This window comes from Camelus dromedarius, chromosome 26 (assembly GCF_036321535.1).
Source record: "Camelus dromedarius isolate mCamDro1 chromosome 26, mCamDro1.pat, whole genome shotgun sequence".
In the NCBI taxonomy this organism is placed as follows: Eukaryota; Metazoa; Chordata; class Mammalia; order Artiodactyla; family Camelidae; genus Camelus; species Camelus dromedarius.
Genome location: NC_087461.1, coordinates 22,400,788 through 22,418,794, shown reverse-complemented (window position 1 = coordinate 22,418,794; position 18,007 = coordinate 22,400,788). Strand labels below are relative to the sequence as shown.

At 43.6% G+C, this 18,007-nt stretch overlaps 2 protein-coding genes across 2 annotated transcripts in view; one reads left to right on the top strand and one right to left on the bottom strand.

Moving 5' to 3' along the window:
• The first annotated feature begins 638 nt into the window (after nt 1-638).
• On the top strand, nt 639-17,029 carry PHYH (phytanoyl-CoA 2-hydroxylase). Its single transcript, XM_031444522.2, has 9 exons — nt 639-794; nt 4,967-5,025; nt 6,020-6,130; nt 6,755-6,923; nt 9,395-9,476; nt 10,712-10,893; nt 12,803-12,952; nt 14,833-14,970; nt 16,717-17,029. Exons 1-9 carry the CDS (start codon nt 720-722, stop codon nt 16,768-16,770), a joined length of 1,020 nt encoding a protein of 339 aa, XP_031300382.1. The 5' UTR covers nt 639-719; the 3' UTR covers nt 16,771-17,029.
• The window catches only part of MCM10 (minichromosome maintenance 10 replication initiation factor), a 98,720-nt gene continuing 92,368 nt past the window's right edge, over nt 11,656-18,007 (bottom strand). The window contains exon 21 of the mRNA XM_064479517.1: nt 11,656-12,576. The gene's annotated coding sequence lies outside the window, so the exon portion shown is untranslated. The remainder of the gene's footprint in view (nt 12,577-18,007) is intronic.

Genomic DNA, 18,007 nt, shown 5'->3' with positions numbered 1-18,007 from the left:
ACTTAAAATCTGCTAAGAGAGTAGGTCTTATGTTGTGTTCTCACCACACACAGAAAAAATAATGAGATAAAGAGTGTGGCAGGAAACTTCGAGAGGTGATGGAAGTTTATGGCCTGGATGATGGTGATGGCTTCACAAATAATTATTCCCAAACTCACTGAATTGTAAAAAATCAATCAATCAATCTAGTTCTTTAGGAAATTTAAGATTATACTAGACTAGGCTCAGACATTTCAGGGAGCCATTTATTTCCTACACTTTTCTTTATTTTTAATGGCCAGCCAAACTGTTTCTAATATTTCGGATTGGATTCCCACTAAATTAAACGCCTCTTTTGGAAAGACATGTTACTGCTAGGGCTGAACATCTGAATTTTCATTCCTTCACAGCAGCTTCAAGGTCAGTCATGTGGAATAAAATAGATCTGAACTATGCAATGAAGAATGTGAGTCATGATCTGGCTCGATTTCCTCCTGGGCGACCTTGACGCAGTGACCGTGCCCTTACGGCCGAGGCTTACTGCGCAGTTGGACGGGGATGACCTGTGGATCTCCTGGAAGCAGGGCGTGCACCCAGCAGGGCAGCCAGGGGGCGCGCCCAGGGGCCCAGCGGCCTCGGCCGCGCGGCGTGCGCCCCGGGACCTCCCCGCCCCCGGAGGCGGGGCCGCTCGCAGAGTCTACTGGGGCCGAGGCCTGGCCGCTGGTGTCCCCGCGGAGGCCATGGACAAAGATCGCGCCTCTGCCCGCCTGCGCATCTTGCTGCGACACCTCGGCGGCCGCTCGGCCGGGGCCGTCGTATCCTTTGGGTGCTTGGGGCTGGAGCTGGGGAGGTGGTGGCTTTCCGGGCGCATCCCGCAGCCGCCGCGCCGGCTCTTCCCCTGGCTCCACGCCCTCGTCCCGGTGCTGGGCGCCTCTCTGGGGCCCGGGGGCGGGGGCAGGTGCGTCCCTGGTCCCTGGCGGGGGAGGCGGGGTCTCTCCGCCCGGCAGGCCGTGCCTGCTGGCCCCAGCGGCCGGAGCGGCGTCGCTGCAGCTTCCGGGCCTTCTCGGTGCCTCTGGCCCCCGGCTTTGGGAGGGGAGGGTGGGAAGACGGTCCCAAGCGGGCCTGCTCCCTGCTGCCTTGCCCCCTCCTGCACTTGGCCCGCCTCATCGCCGCGGCCGCCCGGGGACCGAGACCGAGACCGAGACGGTGACGCGGGCGCAGGGCTGCCTGGAGCGGCGGCGGCGGGCGGGGGCGCAGCGCCCTCCCGGGGCGGGACCGCCCGGCGGCTCTGCCTTCCCGGGGAGGCCGGGCGGCGCTCACTCGGCCTCCGGGAGGAGGGCTGGGCGTCGTGGGTCCGCGCCTCGCCACGCCTTCGGACGGCAGTCCCGGCAGAATGTGGTTCCTCCGTCTTTGGATCCCGAGACCCGTCACTGTGTGGCTCATAAATCATGTCGCTCTGCAGATTTGTTTTTCCTGCTCAGATTAAGTGTAGTCATCCAGGGCGAACTTTTGGAAGCTCAACAGAAAACGGCCTGGGATTTTTTTTTTTCCCTTCGGCGACCTGTTTAGCTTCTGTTTTGTTGTGTTTAGGATCCTGAAATCTGCCCTAAGACGATTTTTACTGGTTGTTTCTTTCACTTTCACTGTTGCTCTCCCGGCTGAGTTCCAAGCCTTCATGTATCAGAACCGTTTGTGCATTTAAAATACCGTCCCCAGACTGAGAAAGGGGAACTCAGGTGATTATGTAATGTCATTTTACGGGCGAGAAAACAGTTGAGGCTAGGAGAGAGGAAAACTGCTGAGCAAGGGCAGTTATCTACAGCGGTGCCACATACTCCGGCTCATGTCGGACCGGCGGCATCAAAATGCTGGGGGTGGCGCCCAGCAACCTGTCTTCACTTGTTTCTGGTACAAGTTCAGTTGTGAGACCCACCTGTAGTAGTGGGACTAGTTATAACTGGAACTAGACGAAGGTTTCCGGGCCCAGTCTGTTAACTACTTTTAAAATTTAATATTCTGACCCTGCTGGACCTTGTTATAATAGCGTTGAGCTTAGTTTTTTCATCCGTATTTCCTAGAACAGCAATGTCCGCCCCAACTCGCACTGTGGTGGCAGGGTCCTCTGCCAGCACTGCCCGATGTGGCAGCCACGTGTGGCTGTGAGCACTTGAAATATGACTGGTGCGGCTGAGGGACTGAAGCTTTCATTTTAATCCGTTTCAGTGTACACTGCCAGATGTGGGGAGTGGCTCTGGGTACTGGAGCTCTGCCTGGATTCTCAGGGACTATGTGTGTGGTTTAGGCTTAGGTAGACTACTGGAAATTTTGTCGTCGGAAGGTTTCTTCCCAACCTTCGCTAGTCTCAAGAAAGGTGAATTCTGGAATAAGGAATAATTTTTTAAAACATTTTTTTTATTGAGTTATAGTCATTTTACAATGTTGTGTCAAATTCCAGTGTAGAGCACAATTTTTTGGTTATACATGAACATACATATATTCATTGTGACATTCTTTTTTGCTGTGAGCTACCATAAGATATTGTATATATTTCCCTGTGCTATACAGTATAATCTTTTTATCTATTCTACATTTTGAAATCCCAGTCTGTCCCTTCCCATCCCCCTCCCCCTTTGGCAACCACAAGTTTGTATTCTATGTCTATGAGTCTGTTTCTGTTTTGTATTTGTTTTGTTTTTTTTGTTTTAGATTCCACATACGAGCGATCTCATACGGTATTTTTCTTTCTCTTTCTGGCTTACTTCACTTAGAATGACATTCTCCAGGAACATCCATGTTGCTGCAAATGACGTTATGTTGTTGGTTTTTATGGCTGAACAGTATTCCATTGTATAAATATACCACTTCTTCTTTATCCAGTCATCTGTCAATGGACATTTAGGCTGTTTCCATGTCTTGGCTAAGAATAATTTTTTAAAGTATAAAACATTTTTATTATAACATAAAACAATTAAAACATAAAACATTAAAACATTAAACAATTTTTTAAAGTATAAAACATTTTAAGTGCAGGATAAACATAAAGAAGAAAATTAGTATGACCCATAATTCCGTTACTTGCAAACTTGTTGGTGTGTTTCTTTTCTATGCATTTACATAAGTGCATAATTACTTATTTAGGACCACACTATATGTACAGGTTTTTGCATCCATTTTTTTTCATATTTACTAGCTTTATATAGTAAATATAGTAAACGCTAATTAGCTTTGTATAGTAAACATTTCCACATGTTAAAAAAATTCTCCAAGAACAACAACAGAAACCAAAACCACAACGCAGGAATAGCAGAGAGATGAAGGGAGCTTTGGAGTGGGAGGCTGCTGTCTGGACCATGCTGGCAGTCACGTTTTGCTGAGAACAGCTGACAAAGAGGTTAACACTCTGCCTTGGCGGGGAAACAGACAGGTGTTAGTTAATTCTGCCTCCTGGCCTGCCTCGCTCCTGGACTATTCTGTTGTCCGTAAATTATATAAAGTTATATGTAAAGACATCTTTCAAAAATGATGACATGATCATGGGAAGTGACACTCTGAAAGTAACTCTTTAAGCTAAAGAAACAATGAAAAAAAAAATGAGAAGAAAAAACCCCAGTGAGAGGCCAAGTCAGTTATCCGTGGTGATTACCAGATAGAAAACTAGCAGGAATTTCCAGTTCTTTAGGATATTTAAAATTATACTCTACTGCGTAGATCATATTTTTTTTGGAGTCATTATTTATTTTAATTTATTATTAGACTTTTTTTTTCTTTTGCGAAACCATAGGTCATCTCGAGGCCTCTGAAAGGCTGAATCCCTGCAGACCTTTAAGGCAGCTAGTGCTTCTTTACCCGCCATGGTTCTGCAATTATTTTCCAGCCTCGGTACAACTAAAAGATACAACCCAATCCTATCAGAGTGATTTTTCGACTGGAGGCAGAATCTTGGAATTTGAACTATTGGGGTTTGAAAAATTTGGGGCTTGAAAAAGTTCTCCAGGTAATTCTGATACCCATCACCCCTACCCCATTTGAAAACCAGCGCTTTACAGAGAAGCACTCCACTGAGACAACGTCTCTTCATCTTGAGGACTGACAAACACTTTCTTTCTTTTCTTTTCTTTCTTTTCTTTTCTTTCTTTTCTTTTCTTCTCTTTCTTTTCTTTTCCCTTCCTTTCTTTCTTTCTTTCTTTCTTTCTTTCTTTCTTTCTTTCTTTCTTTCTTTCTTTCTCTCTCTCTCTCTCTCTCTCTCTCTCTCTCTCTCTCTCCCTCCCTCCCTCCCTCCCTCCCTCCCTTCCTTCCTTCCTTCCTTCCTTCCTTCCTTCCTTCCCTTCCTTCCTTCGTTCCTCTCTCTCTCTTCCTGTCTTTCTTTCTTTTTTTTTTCCTCTTCATTGGAGGTACTGGGGGTTGAACCCAGGACCTTGTGTGTGCTGAGCACATGCTGTACCCGAGCTATACTCTCCCCACAACAAACATTTTCTATAAAGGTAGACTTTTTCTTTTAAATGACCAGCCAAACTGTTTCTAATATTTTGGACGGGACTCCCACTAAATTAAACACCTCTTTTGAATAGCACGTTTCTTCTTATTTTGAGAATGGAAACTTTCCAGTTTTATTCATTCAGTAGCTTAGTGGAAGCAATAGCCACGTGGAATCAAATAGATGGAAGCTATGAAGTACGCAGTGTGGTGTGGGTCAAGTCTCGGCTCAGCCATTTTCTGCTAGGTGTGACCTTGGACCAGTTACTCAGCCCTCCCAGCCTGGGCTTCCTGCTCTGTGTTGCAGGAGTAACGAAGCTCCCAGCCACCTCCTCAGGCTGTTGTGAAAATGGAGTGATGGAAGCAACGAATCAGAACTTGTGTATGTAGCTAGCCTGCTTGATGTCTGTTTAGGACTGGTCTTCCCTTGTGAGAGCCAGTCCAGGGCCTAATGTTGTTTCTACAAAAGGCTGACTCCTAGATTTTACTTTATTTGCCTTAATTCACGTCCTAGATAGCTCAACCCACCTCAGAGGGTGTTTCTCCTGCCAGTTTCCATCCTCAACAATTCCAGTAAGTAGATCAACTTAGAATTTTTAACCATATGGTGTAGATACAGGTTTTTTTCTAGTGGTAACTGTGATGCAAAATACATGTTACCTGATGAGACGTCATTATACAAATCCTCCATTTTCAGAACTTGTTCTAATTAGAACAATCGTGGAAAATTTTGAAGATCCTGACTTTAATTTTCTATGTTTATTTTAAACTTCAGAAAGGAAAAATGTCAGAAATGCCTGATTTTTTTTTTTAAATTTCAAGCATTGTATCTCATTTAAATTAGCCTGTAGTTTGGGCACACTGATGTATTAGCTAGTGTCTTTGGTTTACCTTAAATTCCATTTGAAGTGGAAGACATTAATCTCTGTGGAATAGTCTCACAGAGCCACAGTTCCAACCTAGAGGCACGGACTGAGTGATTTGAGTTTGTGCTTGTGTTATATACTTGTTTAGATTTTCTTACTTTGATTTCTTCTGTGAATGCATGAACTAAACAATTAAAGACATACAAATTATTGTTTGTTTCCCATCTGAAAAGCCATACATACTCATTGTAGAACAAATTTTAAAATCAGAGAAAAAGGAATTTTTAAAAACTCACCCATAATTCCATCATATAAGGGCAATCACTTTAAAAAATTGTTTCTTTGTGTTTCTTTGCAGGCTTTTTTCCCCCCCAAAACATAGTGTCTTGGTTTCACATCATTGTAGTTGTATTATATTACAATAAGCATTGTCCATACTATTACATGTTCTTTGTGTTTAATGCCTGAGCCATAGCACAGTGAGTGGATGTAATAGAGTTAATCATTCTTTCAGTTTTTTTGGTGGCAGTAATTAATGCTTTAGGTTTAAAGCTTTAAAATTTGTTTTGAATTATTTATAGTAAAGTCTTAGAAATAGAAAAGCTGAGTAGAAAAGTACAAATATCTCTCAGGTTCTAGATACATATTGTTAGGCTGTGATTTTTAAATTGGACTTGAGATTTTTTTTTTTTCTCCTTTAGGTATACTCTGGATAATAATGTTCTAAGCCTAGAACAGAGAAAATTTTATGAAGAAAATGGGTTTCTTGTCATTAAAAACTTGGTATCCGACGCTGATATTCAACGCTTTAGGTATAGTAACAAGATTTGCTATTTTACAGGAACACGTATTCTGCGTGTGTAACGGGAATTTGAGTAATTTGTGTGTGTTCAAATGTTTTCTGGGGACCTGGTTTGTCAGGAAGTGGTTAGCACCTGGACTCTGGAGTCAGAGTGCTGGCTTTGACCTTAACCTCACCACTTAACAGTGTCTGTCCTGGGGCAGCTGACCTCTCTACACCTCTGTCTCCAGGTCTGTAAAATGGAGCTAATAATGGTACGTAGGTCCTAGAGTTGTTTTTAGGACTAAATGGGTCAAATAGAATATATTTGGACAGGGCCTGGTGCTTGGTAGTGATATGGAAGTGTCTGTGATTTTATTCAGATGAAATCGAATCACAGAGATTTCCCCCCGACCCGCGTGCTGAGGCACACTGAGTTCTGGTAGGGAGTTCCGGCCTCGCAGTCCGGAGGCAGGCACCTCTGAGTTGGCTATTTTCCTCCTTCTTTTCACCAGAACTATTCAGCCTGGGGTTGGAGGCCACCTTCATGCAGAGAAACCACCCCCCAAATCTTCAAGTCTTTCCACAGAACAAGGCCAGGCAGGTGCTTGGAGCCAGTGGTAAAGTCATGTCATTTGCCAATTTAATTTTCTAGGCGTGAGTTTGAAAGAATCTGCAGAAATGAGGTGAAACCACTGGGACTGACGGTGATGAGGGACACGACCATTACAAAGTCAGAGTATGCGCCGAGTGAGAGAACGATCACCAAGGTCCAGGATTTCCAAGAAGATGAGGAGCTCTTCAGATACTGCACCCTGCCTGAGGTTCCAGCCCTCCCTGCGTTTTCTTTCTCTTTCTGCAGCCTCCTGCTTCTGAAGGCTTCTGTTTTCACTTTCGCCCCTCGGGCGGTGGTTCTCAATCAGAGGTGGACATTTGGCAACGTCTAGAGACGCGTTTGGTTGTCGGGCAGGGGGGGTGCTGTGCTGCTGTTGGGGCCCAGGGACGCAAAGAATAGCCTCTTTCTCCAAACAGGGAATTATCCAGCCCAAAATGGCAGTAGTGCCAAGACTGACAAAACCTGTTCATAATTTTGCTAATTATTTTTGGTTAAGAAGAGCAGGAATTCTGTGGTAAAGAGAAAGAGAGTCTCTCACATTTGATAAAGGCGTGTGGAAATACTGAGGCTATTTATTGTAAATGCATTTTTTTCCTTTTTGTTTCATGAGTCTGGTCAGTAGAGGTGTGAGTTTGTCTTTAAACTTAAACTAGTTTTTTAGAAACTTATTATTCTTTAAGAGTAATTCATATTTATGAAAGTACCCAAATAGTGCCGAAGGGCATGAAGTGAAAAGTGAGGTCTCCCACCCCCAGCACCGCTCTGTTCAGCTCTTTTGTGTGTTCATCTGGAATTCTTTCAGTCATAAGCAAGCGTGTTTGTGCAGCCCCACCTTTGGTATATCACGGGGGCACACCGAGGGGGGGTCACCTTGTTTTTCCACTTACAGTAGATCTGAGACATCTTTCCATGTTAGTAACTATGGGTCTACTTTATACTTTGTGAACTATTGCATAGCTTTCCGTTACATAAATGTACTACAGTTTATGACCATTTATTTAGAATGATTTTAAAGGACACTTTGCATGTAGTATTTATTAGAAATTATAACCCCAGGTGCTATTAGAAAACTTGACTCATGAAGAAAGACTGTACAGGTAAGCCACCTGTGATTTCCAGCCCCTTGGGTTGGGGACAGCGGGGGAAGTGGCCCCTCGGAACCATCCATTCTTCCCAACCTCAAATCCTGTTATGGAAATGGCCGTTGTGTGGGTGGATCAAGGCTAAAAAGCTTGAAAATCACAGGCAATTTGTGGTAGGTTATGCTTTATCAGGACTTTCGGATTTCCCACCACCCTAACGTGTGAACCACGTATTTCCTGGTTCATGCAATGATTTTTAGGACATAGGCATTATTTTAATAGGCAGGTGCTTATTCTAATGTGTATTGGAAAAGTGAACCAGCACCTCAAACTGAATATTATTAATCAGGATAAGCCTAAGTAAAAGAAGTGAGTTAAGTTAATTTAGGGAAAATATTGGCTAAATATATTGGGAAATTCAGCAGAGCAGGACATGGTGAGGATGGTTCTTGAATGACAAAAGTTTAGAAAATACTGGCCTAAGTGAATCCCAAAATTAAAAAAAAAAAATGACCAAACAAACTTCTTATTGAAAAAAACAAGTATGAGGCCTGACTCCTAGGATTATGGTAACATTTCAAGTGTTGCACATGCAGATTACCAGTATTATGCACAAGAGATCAAATAGTGAGAAAGAAAGCAGTAGAATGTGCTTCATTTTTTGGAGTCAGACAGAAATGGAGTTTGCAAACCACCTTTTGCATTTAACTGGCTCTGCCCACTTGGGCATCTCATTAGCCTCCAGCTTGCTTGTATAGGGTGTTCGTGTCAAAGGATCATTCATGAATGGGGGCATTGACTTTCAGGGATTATTGTGAGGCTTAAAGGGTGATTAAAGCCCCTGGCCGGTAGTCGGCATTCGATGGTGGGTCCTTTCTGCTCTTCCCCCCTTCCAGGTGGGTCCGATGCAGGAGGTAGCCCTCCCTCACCCGCACCCACCACAGTGTACTCCTCGAAGCATGGTCTCCGCCACAGTGGCCCACGTTGTTGTGTGTTCAGCGTCTTTCTTCCCACTAGAATATGAACTCCATGAGGGCAGGGATCTGCTTGTCTTGTTCACTGTTGTGTCCCCATTTCCTGTCCCTCTGCCTGGTTCATCGACCTCGGGAAATAGTTGCTGATTGAACGGCTGGCTGTGCTGGCTGTGAAGTGGCCCCCGAGCCCGCTCTTCCCTCGGGGCTGCTCGTGGCAGCTGCAAGACTGTTGGGTCCTTTCAAGGTCCCTTCTTACAAAGAGTCTCTGTGAAGGAAGAGGGAAGCTGCTTTCTCTCTGGGCACCTGCAGATGACAGCTTTGGTTGAAAGGAGGGTATTCCTGTCCTGTGCCATTGACAGATCACAGAAACCCATGTCTTTCTTGGAGAAAAAGCAGTTGCTTTCCCAGCTGGCTTCAAAAAGCCTGCTTAATTCAGAGTGTTGTAACTTTCCAGTGATTTCCAGTTGGTGACTTTTCTATGGTTTGTTTGCAAGGTTGTGAAATAGCGATCGATTTTTTTTTTTAAACTCTTGCCATCTGGGTTCTTGCAAGTTGTACTTTGTGCCACTTGCCTGTCCTGGGCATCTGATTTCTCATGAACTTTTTTCCCCCTTCTCCCTTAGATCCTGAAATATGTGGAGTGCTTCACTGGACCCAATATTATGGCCATGCATACGATGCTGATAAACAAGCCTCCAGATACTGGTAAAGGGCTCTTATTTGTCAAGGAAAAGCAAAAAAACAGGTGTTTAATTATAAAGTACATAAGGTTGATGTTCTAACTATAGCAATGTGAACAACTTCGCATAAATGAGTATGTGTACTTTTATTTAAGTAAGTCTTAAAACAGCTTGCGTCATAACAACATTGAAGTATAATAATGATTTCAGATGGTAATGTAGGGTTATCGCTGGATTTTCAGACAACTGGCTTCTAAAAGATGCAGTTGAATAAACACTGTACCACAGGCTTCCGTTACTCAACACCTCTAAGCTGTGTGACCCACTCTCTCCCATGTGAGAGCGTGGATTCTGCCTTCCTCATTGGTGGACATTATTATCACTAACAAAATTAAAACTGTTCCTATAAATCACATATCATAGTTATTCTTAAAATTTCCTGTGCTTGCTCAAATGTAGCTTCTGAGACCTCCCTCCCAGAAAGGCTGATTCAGAAAACAGAACTCAGGAATCTGCATTTTATTAACCACCCCCAGAGATTCTAATGCAGATGGCTCTTGGTCCACACTGAGAAATTCAGCTGTACCAGCAGTAGTGGTAAACTGGCTATTAGAGATCCTTGGTCCTTACTAACTTTTTCCTGATGGTCGGGAGGGGTTTGTGTGACAGGCCTGTAGCTTAACATCACCAAGTCTTTCCCTCCATGGATGTCTTGCGTGGAGAGATCTGGTGGCCCTGGGGAACCACGTTCGGAGGGAAAAACTAGGGAAAAATGTAAATGTGGTCACAGCATCTCTGGTTCTACACAGTGATTGCACACCAAATGCTTCCAGTGTGGTGGGGAAACCTGAGAGGCCTTTTATTTCGTTAATTAATTAATATATATTTTTTTGTATTAGCCACTTTGAAGGCTATTGGAGGACCTCAAATTCGACCACTCTCTTTAATTTAATTAAACTTTTAGGGGGAATACCAGAATTGCAAAGGAATAAAACACAGTAGAGATGATGACTTATGCACAGCTTGCTAGAAAACACTGCAAGAAGGACTTGGCTACCAGAAACCCAGAAAGAATTACGGGATCTGGAGTCACTGTGCTGACTCAGTGCTCCAGTTTGGTGCTTCTGTCAGGGCTGGTTTTCTTTAGCTTTGTGTCATGTTTGGCTTTTGTGGGGACGGGCCACCGTTCTGGCTTTTCAGGCAGAGGGAAGGAATTCTGAGGCTCGAGTTTGCTGACTTTAACGGCGGGCTTGGCTTCAGGCAGGAAGACATCCCGGCATCCCTTGCACCAGGACCTGCACTATTTCCCTTTCCGGCCCAGCAGCAGCATCGTCTGTGCTTGGACGGCCATGGAGCACATTGACCGGAGCAACGGCTGTCTGGTGGTGCTCCCAGGCACACACAAGGGCACCCTGAAGCCACACGATTATCCGCAGTGGGAGGTGAGTCTGCCTGGCAGCTGCATCTTGATCAGAATCTTTTGTTGGTTTTGATTTCACATCAGTACATGTAAGGAGCTTTGCCAACAAGATGGCATACCTTTTCTTAGCAAAATGTTGTTCTAGGATTTCGGATGAGGGTCAGGGAAAATTCAAGGATGTCAGATAAAATGATCGTCTGTGTTCTTTTAACAAGTGTTTGAAAGCCAACCAATGAGGCGAACTTTGGTGGTGCTGTGTGGGATCTGAGATGATAAAACCTCACTGCAGAGATAAGACATAAACATGGCACTACCAGATGTGTGTGCCAAGTAAGTCTTAACACACTGACTGGTAGCTCTTGGAGTAAGAAAGAGGGTCTCCTTCCAGCTGGAGAGACCAGCAGAGAGAGGCTCTGGGGAGGGCTGAGTAGGATTCCGTTCTGTGGCTGTTCCATGGTTTACAATTCAGCTGGCGATGCTGAAGGACTGTTAAATGTGTTGGAGCCCATGAGTGATGAGATCAAAGCAGATCTTCGAGAAAGATACCCTTGTGGTCTGGTACAGAATATATTGCAGGTGTAGGAGTCCAGAGGCAGAGAAACCAGAGAGGAGACCCTTGGTGTTTCAGGGGTAAGGAAATAAGGTCTTAAAACCCCATTATGATGATCAGAATGGGAAGAGCACCTGTTGTTAAGGCAGGATGAAAGGATGTGGTTCTGTACAAAGTGAAGAATGTGGCTTTGGAACTTCTGTGTCAATTAGTTAGAGTTCTTTTTTTTTATTATGTATTTTTTTTAATTGAAGTATAGTTAGTTTACAATATGGTGTCAGAATTCTTGCACTGAGGATTAGTGCTAAATGAAAACATTTGAGTCTAGATTCTGATATAAAATCTGAAATTCATCAAGTTGAGGTTTAGGGAAGGTTGGTGCAAGTAACAGAAGTGGGCGCTCCCTGACTTAAGCCGCAGGTGCACGCTGAGTCCGTGGAAAGGCTGGCTGCTCTGGGAGGTAGGAAAGCTGGAGTCCTTGCTGGTTAGGAACAGTTGGGGTGGGGCACCTGGCATGGGCAGCTGAACTCTGATATGTCTGGTCTCTTTGATCCTCTGCTCAGATTCAAAGTGGTTGCAGTCGGGGTTCACATTGGCTTATCTTGGTCACATAACCACCCAGGGCAGGAAAGAAGTTCACTGAATCAAAGTCTCAACACAGAATAGTAAGGAAGTAGTTATTCCCCAGAAGGAATCTGGATTGGGGATAGTCTTAGGAAAGGAAATGGGATCCAAAAACCCATAAAGGCTTATACACTTTAAGTCACTTCTCATTTTAGTTTCTCCCATAAAGACATAACCATTACATAAAGCAATAACTAACTTCGGAAATAGTTATAAACAAACACAGTGTTTTACTTCACTGTCCTTCTTTCTTTACTCTGGACATGAGTAGTTTATGAGCTCAGGAAAGTTAAGTATTTTCTCTCGCCTAGTTTGGGAGAGTAGTTTCTCAGAGATATCCTGAGCAATAGAGAATGACTGATGCAAAGTTCCAGGTGAAGAGAATAGCATGCTGGGAAAGAACAGTCATGGGTTGGTCTGGAAAGGTGGTCTCCTGTGTTACCGCAAAATGCAAAGCTGATCTTGAGCTTCACTTATTTTCATACCTTCAGTGATGAAGGGTAGGTGGAAATTCCAAAATTTTCATTTGGTCTAAAAAAAAAAAAAAAAAAGTCCATGATTTGAATGTCAACAGGGAGCCTTCTAAAACCAGTCATCTGAGAAGCTTTTGTATACTTAAGTTGTTTTCTTTTTCAACCTAACTTATTTCTTTCTCTTGGAAGAACTTAGAGAGACTTTGTTTTTCCTGGTGAGTCATTGATCAGGTTTTAACCGTTGGCTTCCTCACATACAGACCTGGCTCTTCTTCTGTATTTAGGGAGGAGTGAACATCATGTTCCATGGGATCCAGGACTATGACAAAGACAATGCCCGGGTGCACGTCATAATGGAGAAGGGAGACACCGTTTTCTTTCATCCTTTGCTCATCCATGGATCCGGTCGCAACAAAAGTCAAGGATTCCGGAAGGTACATGTTAACATTACTGCCTTCTTTCCGAAGATGAATGTGTTACAAACAGAAATGTCAAAATATATTAAAATCTAAAAGATACGTGACTTTTAACTGATCTGGCCTTTAGTCCAGTATGTCAACCAGGAAATAAGATTTGCCTCCCTCATGCTGTTTTGCTCATATCAGAAAGAAGCCAGGTGGCCTCAGGCTTCCAGCCCTACTGATACTGAACCACGAAGGGTCACAGAATTGCTTCAGAGCAAGAGCTTCCTTGGCAGCTGAGAGCCTGTGTCTTCAGAGGCTACAACAATGGCAGACATACTCACATAATCAAATTTGGAATGTGTATACTCGTAGAGGAGGGAAGGTTGTAATATGATTGCTGTTGGGAACAGTATTACTGATAGAAAACAAAGATCAGACTTGGTCACCCAGAAATCAGGTTTAGCAGCCAGCCGTGTTAGCTGAGTACCCTCAGCTGCGGAGTGTTTTCAACTTAATTTCATTGCTTACATTAAAAACTGACAAAATTTCTCATAAATTCCCAGATTTCTTGCTTCTCTAAAATCAAGCAGATCTGTCAGTGGCGTGGGCTCACATTTCCCCCTGATAACATGGCTGTTGGTACTGAATACTGGGGGCCTCTTTGGGACCAAGTGAAGCTTTCCAGTTTATCACAACTCGTTGTGTCTCCCTGAGGCCCAGGGTTAGTTGCCAGATTTCGTCTTCCATTCGTTCATTTTTCCACCAGGCTCAGAGGAACGGGATGAGGGTGTGGTGAGAAGGCGCTCTCCTCTGGGGCACCAAAAAACTCAGCAATCCAGTTAACTAATATTTTAATGCAGTATTTTAAAAAAAATCAAAATTAACGCCCCTAAATCCATGGTGATCACCATGCCAACATTTTAAATAAAGACAGGATCAGACTCCACTAGTGTAACCCTCTGAACCATGCGTATGGGGGGGTTCAGGTGCAACGCTGGAAATAATGTCTGAGTTTAACATACCGAATTTGTAATTTCTCAATATTTTTAAACCGCTTTAATGTTTGGGAAAATATTACTCATTAAAATACATAAAAACAGGTAGGTAGGAGCGCACATCTTGTCCTTTTGACTCAGGCTCCGATATGGTTTGGAATGTCACTGGTGCTTCCATGGGACATGGAGTTTTTGACTCAACTGCCTAGAAATTTGATGTTTCGGGCAGAGTAGGAAGCTCTTCTGATGAGTGTGACCCCCCCCTAAGATGACTAACTTGGGTCTAGGAAGGTGTGCTTTAACCACTGACTTGCAGCTGAGATGGGTTTACAGAATGGGGCAAAACCAAATAACACCCATCTTACCTTCAGAAGGAAGTAAGTTAGGTGTCGTTTGTAAACGCTGTCAGACTTTAAATGTCCTTTTGATTCGAGAGGGAGGTGTGTGTTTTATTTTCCTTTACATGGTATTTTCAGTTTCCCTTCCACCCCATAGTCTGTGGCCACTGAAATACCAACTCATTAGAGACTCGACAGAGTAACTTCTATAACTGGGGGTATGAAAATCCCTGGAATACATTCCTCTCTAGGATTAGAAAAATCAAATGCTAACAAGTTAAAGACTCCTTGCTGATGGAAGTATGTTCCCTGCCCCCATATATACCTTTGGAAAACAAATATACACAGATAGATAAAAACTTGTAATTTCCCAATTAGCCTTTAGCTGGGGGGGAAAAAAAAGCAATTCAGCCATCAAGAAATGGATTTAGGACATATGAGAACAGCATCCAATCTAGAAATCAAATCCTCAGTGAAAGAACTGACTTTCTCAAAGAAGAATCCTTGCTTGGTTGCTGGTGTTAATGGGATGTTTTATTTTGTTTTTCCTGACATGAATTGGGTTCACTTTGCACAGGCAATTTCCTGCCACTTTGCAGGTGCTAACTGCCACTATATCGATGTGAAGGGCACCAGTCAAGAAAATATTGAAAAGGAAGTTTTAGAGGTAGCCAGGAAACGCCATGGATTGAACGATGCCAGCCTGAGCCTGAAGGTATGTTTGTATGAAATGACAAAGATCTTGGGGGTGGGGTGGGGGGCAGTGTAGCTCAGTGGTAGAGCGTGTGCTTAGCATGCACAGGGTCCTGCGTTCAGTTCCCGGTACCTCCATTAAGAAGTAATAATAATAAAAATTTTAAAAAGATCTTGGTGTTTGCTTTTCTTCAGATGTTTAGTAACTCTCCTATGATGCCACATGGGGGGAGATCTCATACCAGAAAGCAGTTCTCCAGCAGGTGATCGTGTGGGTCAGTTTGCAGGCGGAGTTCAGTGAGAGCCTGCGTGTGGCAGGGATGGCAGGTCCCTGGCGCTTCTCCGCAGCCGGCCTGAGACAGCTTGTCTCGTGCTCTCTTAGCTGATACGCATCCCCTGGAGATTTATTTTTAACTGGTGGACATTACATGCTGCTGCTGATCAAGTTATCAGTCAAGGCAAATAGACAAACATTATTTGCGTTGTAGAGAGAACTTAGCCTCTGAACCAAGAAGCTGATCCTACTTTTAAAATCTGCATTAAATGATCATAAATGCATGCGTCTCCTATGGGGGTGACATGACCCCCAGACAGACGGAGTGTAGTGATAACTGGGCCTCCTGGTACTTTGAAGAGCCACACACACCAGTGGCAGGCTGCTGTCTTCTGAAGCAACCTTGCAGCTCAAGAATCTTCCTCCGCCCTCAACCCCTTTTCTTGCTAGAATCTATGAATGTATCCCGTATCTGAAGATGCTCTGACTTCACGTCTGCACATCCTACAAAGTCTTATCCTTCTCAGTTTGTCCAGTACTTAAACGCCTTACAAAGGCAACATACTCTGCCAACTGGAACTTCCATCCAACACTCTGAATTTTAAAGCAGGAAAAAAAAGTGCGTATTATGTTTGAGGCGTGTCGAGTTTGTGCTAAATGAATCAGGCCCTGTATTTTCTGTCCTTCCGCTTCATTGGCTTTACTTGGAAGAACAACACTGACTTCTGCTACACACAGTTCTTTGGGACACAAACACGTTCATATCCCTTTTCTCCTTTTCTTTACCAAAACCGAGTGGAGCAATCATTATAGCTTCATGCTCTTAGTGAGAAAATAAAAAGGTTGAGAAGTTGGCATCGTAACATAAGTGACAGATTTTACAGTCAGCTCCAATCCCAAAATCATTCTTCCCGCCGTAGCTTGCTTTCGCCCCAAATAAACAAGAAACTATGAATTGTTTTATTAGGAACAAAGAAGAAGGGGTAGGGGGAAGCAAACACCCCAGCAGCCCGTCATTGCCATGATGATGATCTCATCAGGAGTGGATGCCTCCGCACAGGGCAGGCGGACATCACAGAGGGAAGCAGGAGCTGGGGAGTAAACTGTACCGTGACCAGACCTAGCGGCCAGTTCCCACACCTGTAACCAACAAGGCGCCAAGTGCGACAGGGCTGGGGACTCACTGTCTTGGCTTACTAAACATGACTGTAGACGCTGGCCAGGAAATGAACTGGAGTCTCAGAATGCGGTTTATTTACTAAGGACTATTGTGGTGTCTTTCTTTTTGCTTTGCTTGCTTGCTTTCCTTCTTTCCTTTTCTTTCTCTGTTTCTTCCTTCCTTTCTTTCTTTTTCTTTCTCCCTTTCTTCCTTTCTTTCTTTCTTTTCTTCCTTCCTTCCTTCCTTTCTCCTATTTAACTATTTGTAGATGCTAGAAAAGTCTACTTTGGCATGTAGTGAATAGGTACATTCATCGTGTTTGGCATTATTTCCAGGATGTCTGGATGCTGCGAGCACGCCTTGTGAAGGGACAAAGAGTCAACCTTTGAAAAAGCCTTTGCGTGAACTCTTAAAGAAAACCAAGACGGAACAAGGTGTCCAAGGAAGATGTTTTCTCAACGAGATAATGTAATCTTTGTCCACTTACTAACAAAATCAAAGTGCATGGATCAGGGTACTTAATTGCAGACGGGCAATTTTGCAGTATGGTGGTGGAGTGGCTTTGATGGATGTAAAAACAGTAAAAATGAAATATTACCGTTTTAGGAAAACTTGGGGTTGCAGCTAATAAAAGTGATTGATGTATGACTGGCGTGTTAAATCACTTTCTTTCATTCAGTTAGCTCTTTACCCAAGCCGAAAGTAATGCTCTGAAGTACAGTGTATTGAGATGTGCATCCTTCTCCTGAAAAACCCACCACCTCACAATTTTATGTCATGAGAGGCTTCTTCTCAAATCTGGAACAATGTATATTATAGGCAGTTAGTGAAGGGCCTAAGGAAGACATCAGGGAGTGTATAAGGGTGGACACACATGTTCTCACACAGGATTCCTTCCAAGACTTCTCCATTCCAACCACCCTTCTTAAAACATTAGACTGGATCTTTCCAACTCTTTAAAGAATGAAGATGAGGGTAACTTCTTGAGCAGGACAGCGGAAAACCTTCAGCATTTATGAGTGAAACCTAACGTCTCAAGATCCGGGGAAAGTTTTCAGATATTTTCGGTTTGAATTTCCAGTCGGCGAGGACGGGGGGAACTTAACAGAGCACTATTTTTCTGCACCAGCTGCGGGTGGCACGGAGACATAGTCCTTTAAAAAAAAAAAATCTAGTTCGAGCTTTAATGAGAAAAAAAGAAAATAAGAGAGTCTCATGCCGTTCGGCCAAACACACGTCTTCCTAAATCTAGTTTCACCGTTTTTGTCCGTTTCTCTGTAAGGACACCCAACTTAAGCTCAGGTCTAGCCAGAAATTAGGGAAAATAAGAGAATCACTAACAAGGTCTAAGGATTATGCAACAATTGGAAAGAAAATGTATATGAGGCAAGTCAGTGTGAACAGCGTGTATGGAGCACTGCTCTGCAATAAACTTTTGAAACTAATTTTAAATTTAAAATAAATTTGAAAAAATAGACTTCAGTAGGAAAACCAGACAGCAGAATTTGTCATTTCCCTTGCGCATTTCTGAGTTACCAGCAGCTCCAACTAAACAATCGGGAAACAATTCATTTCCCATCTTATCTGTGTCCCTTTTGTCCATGAGTTCATTTAACAAATATCCAA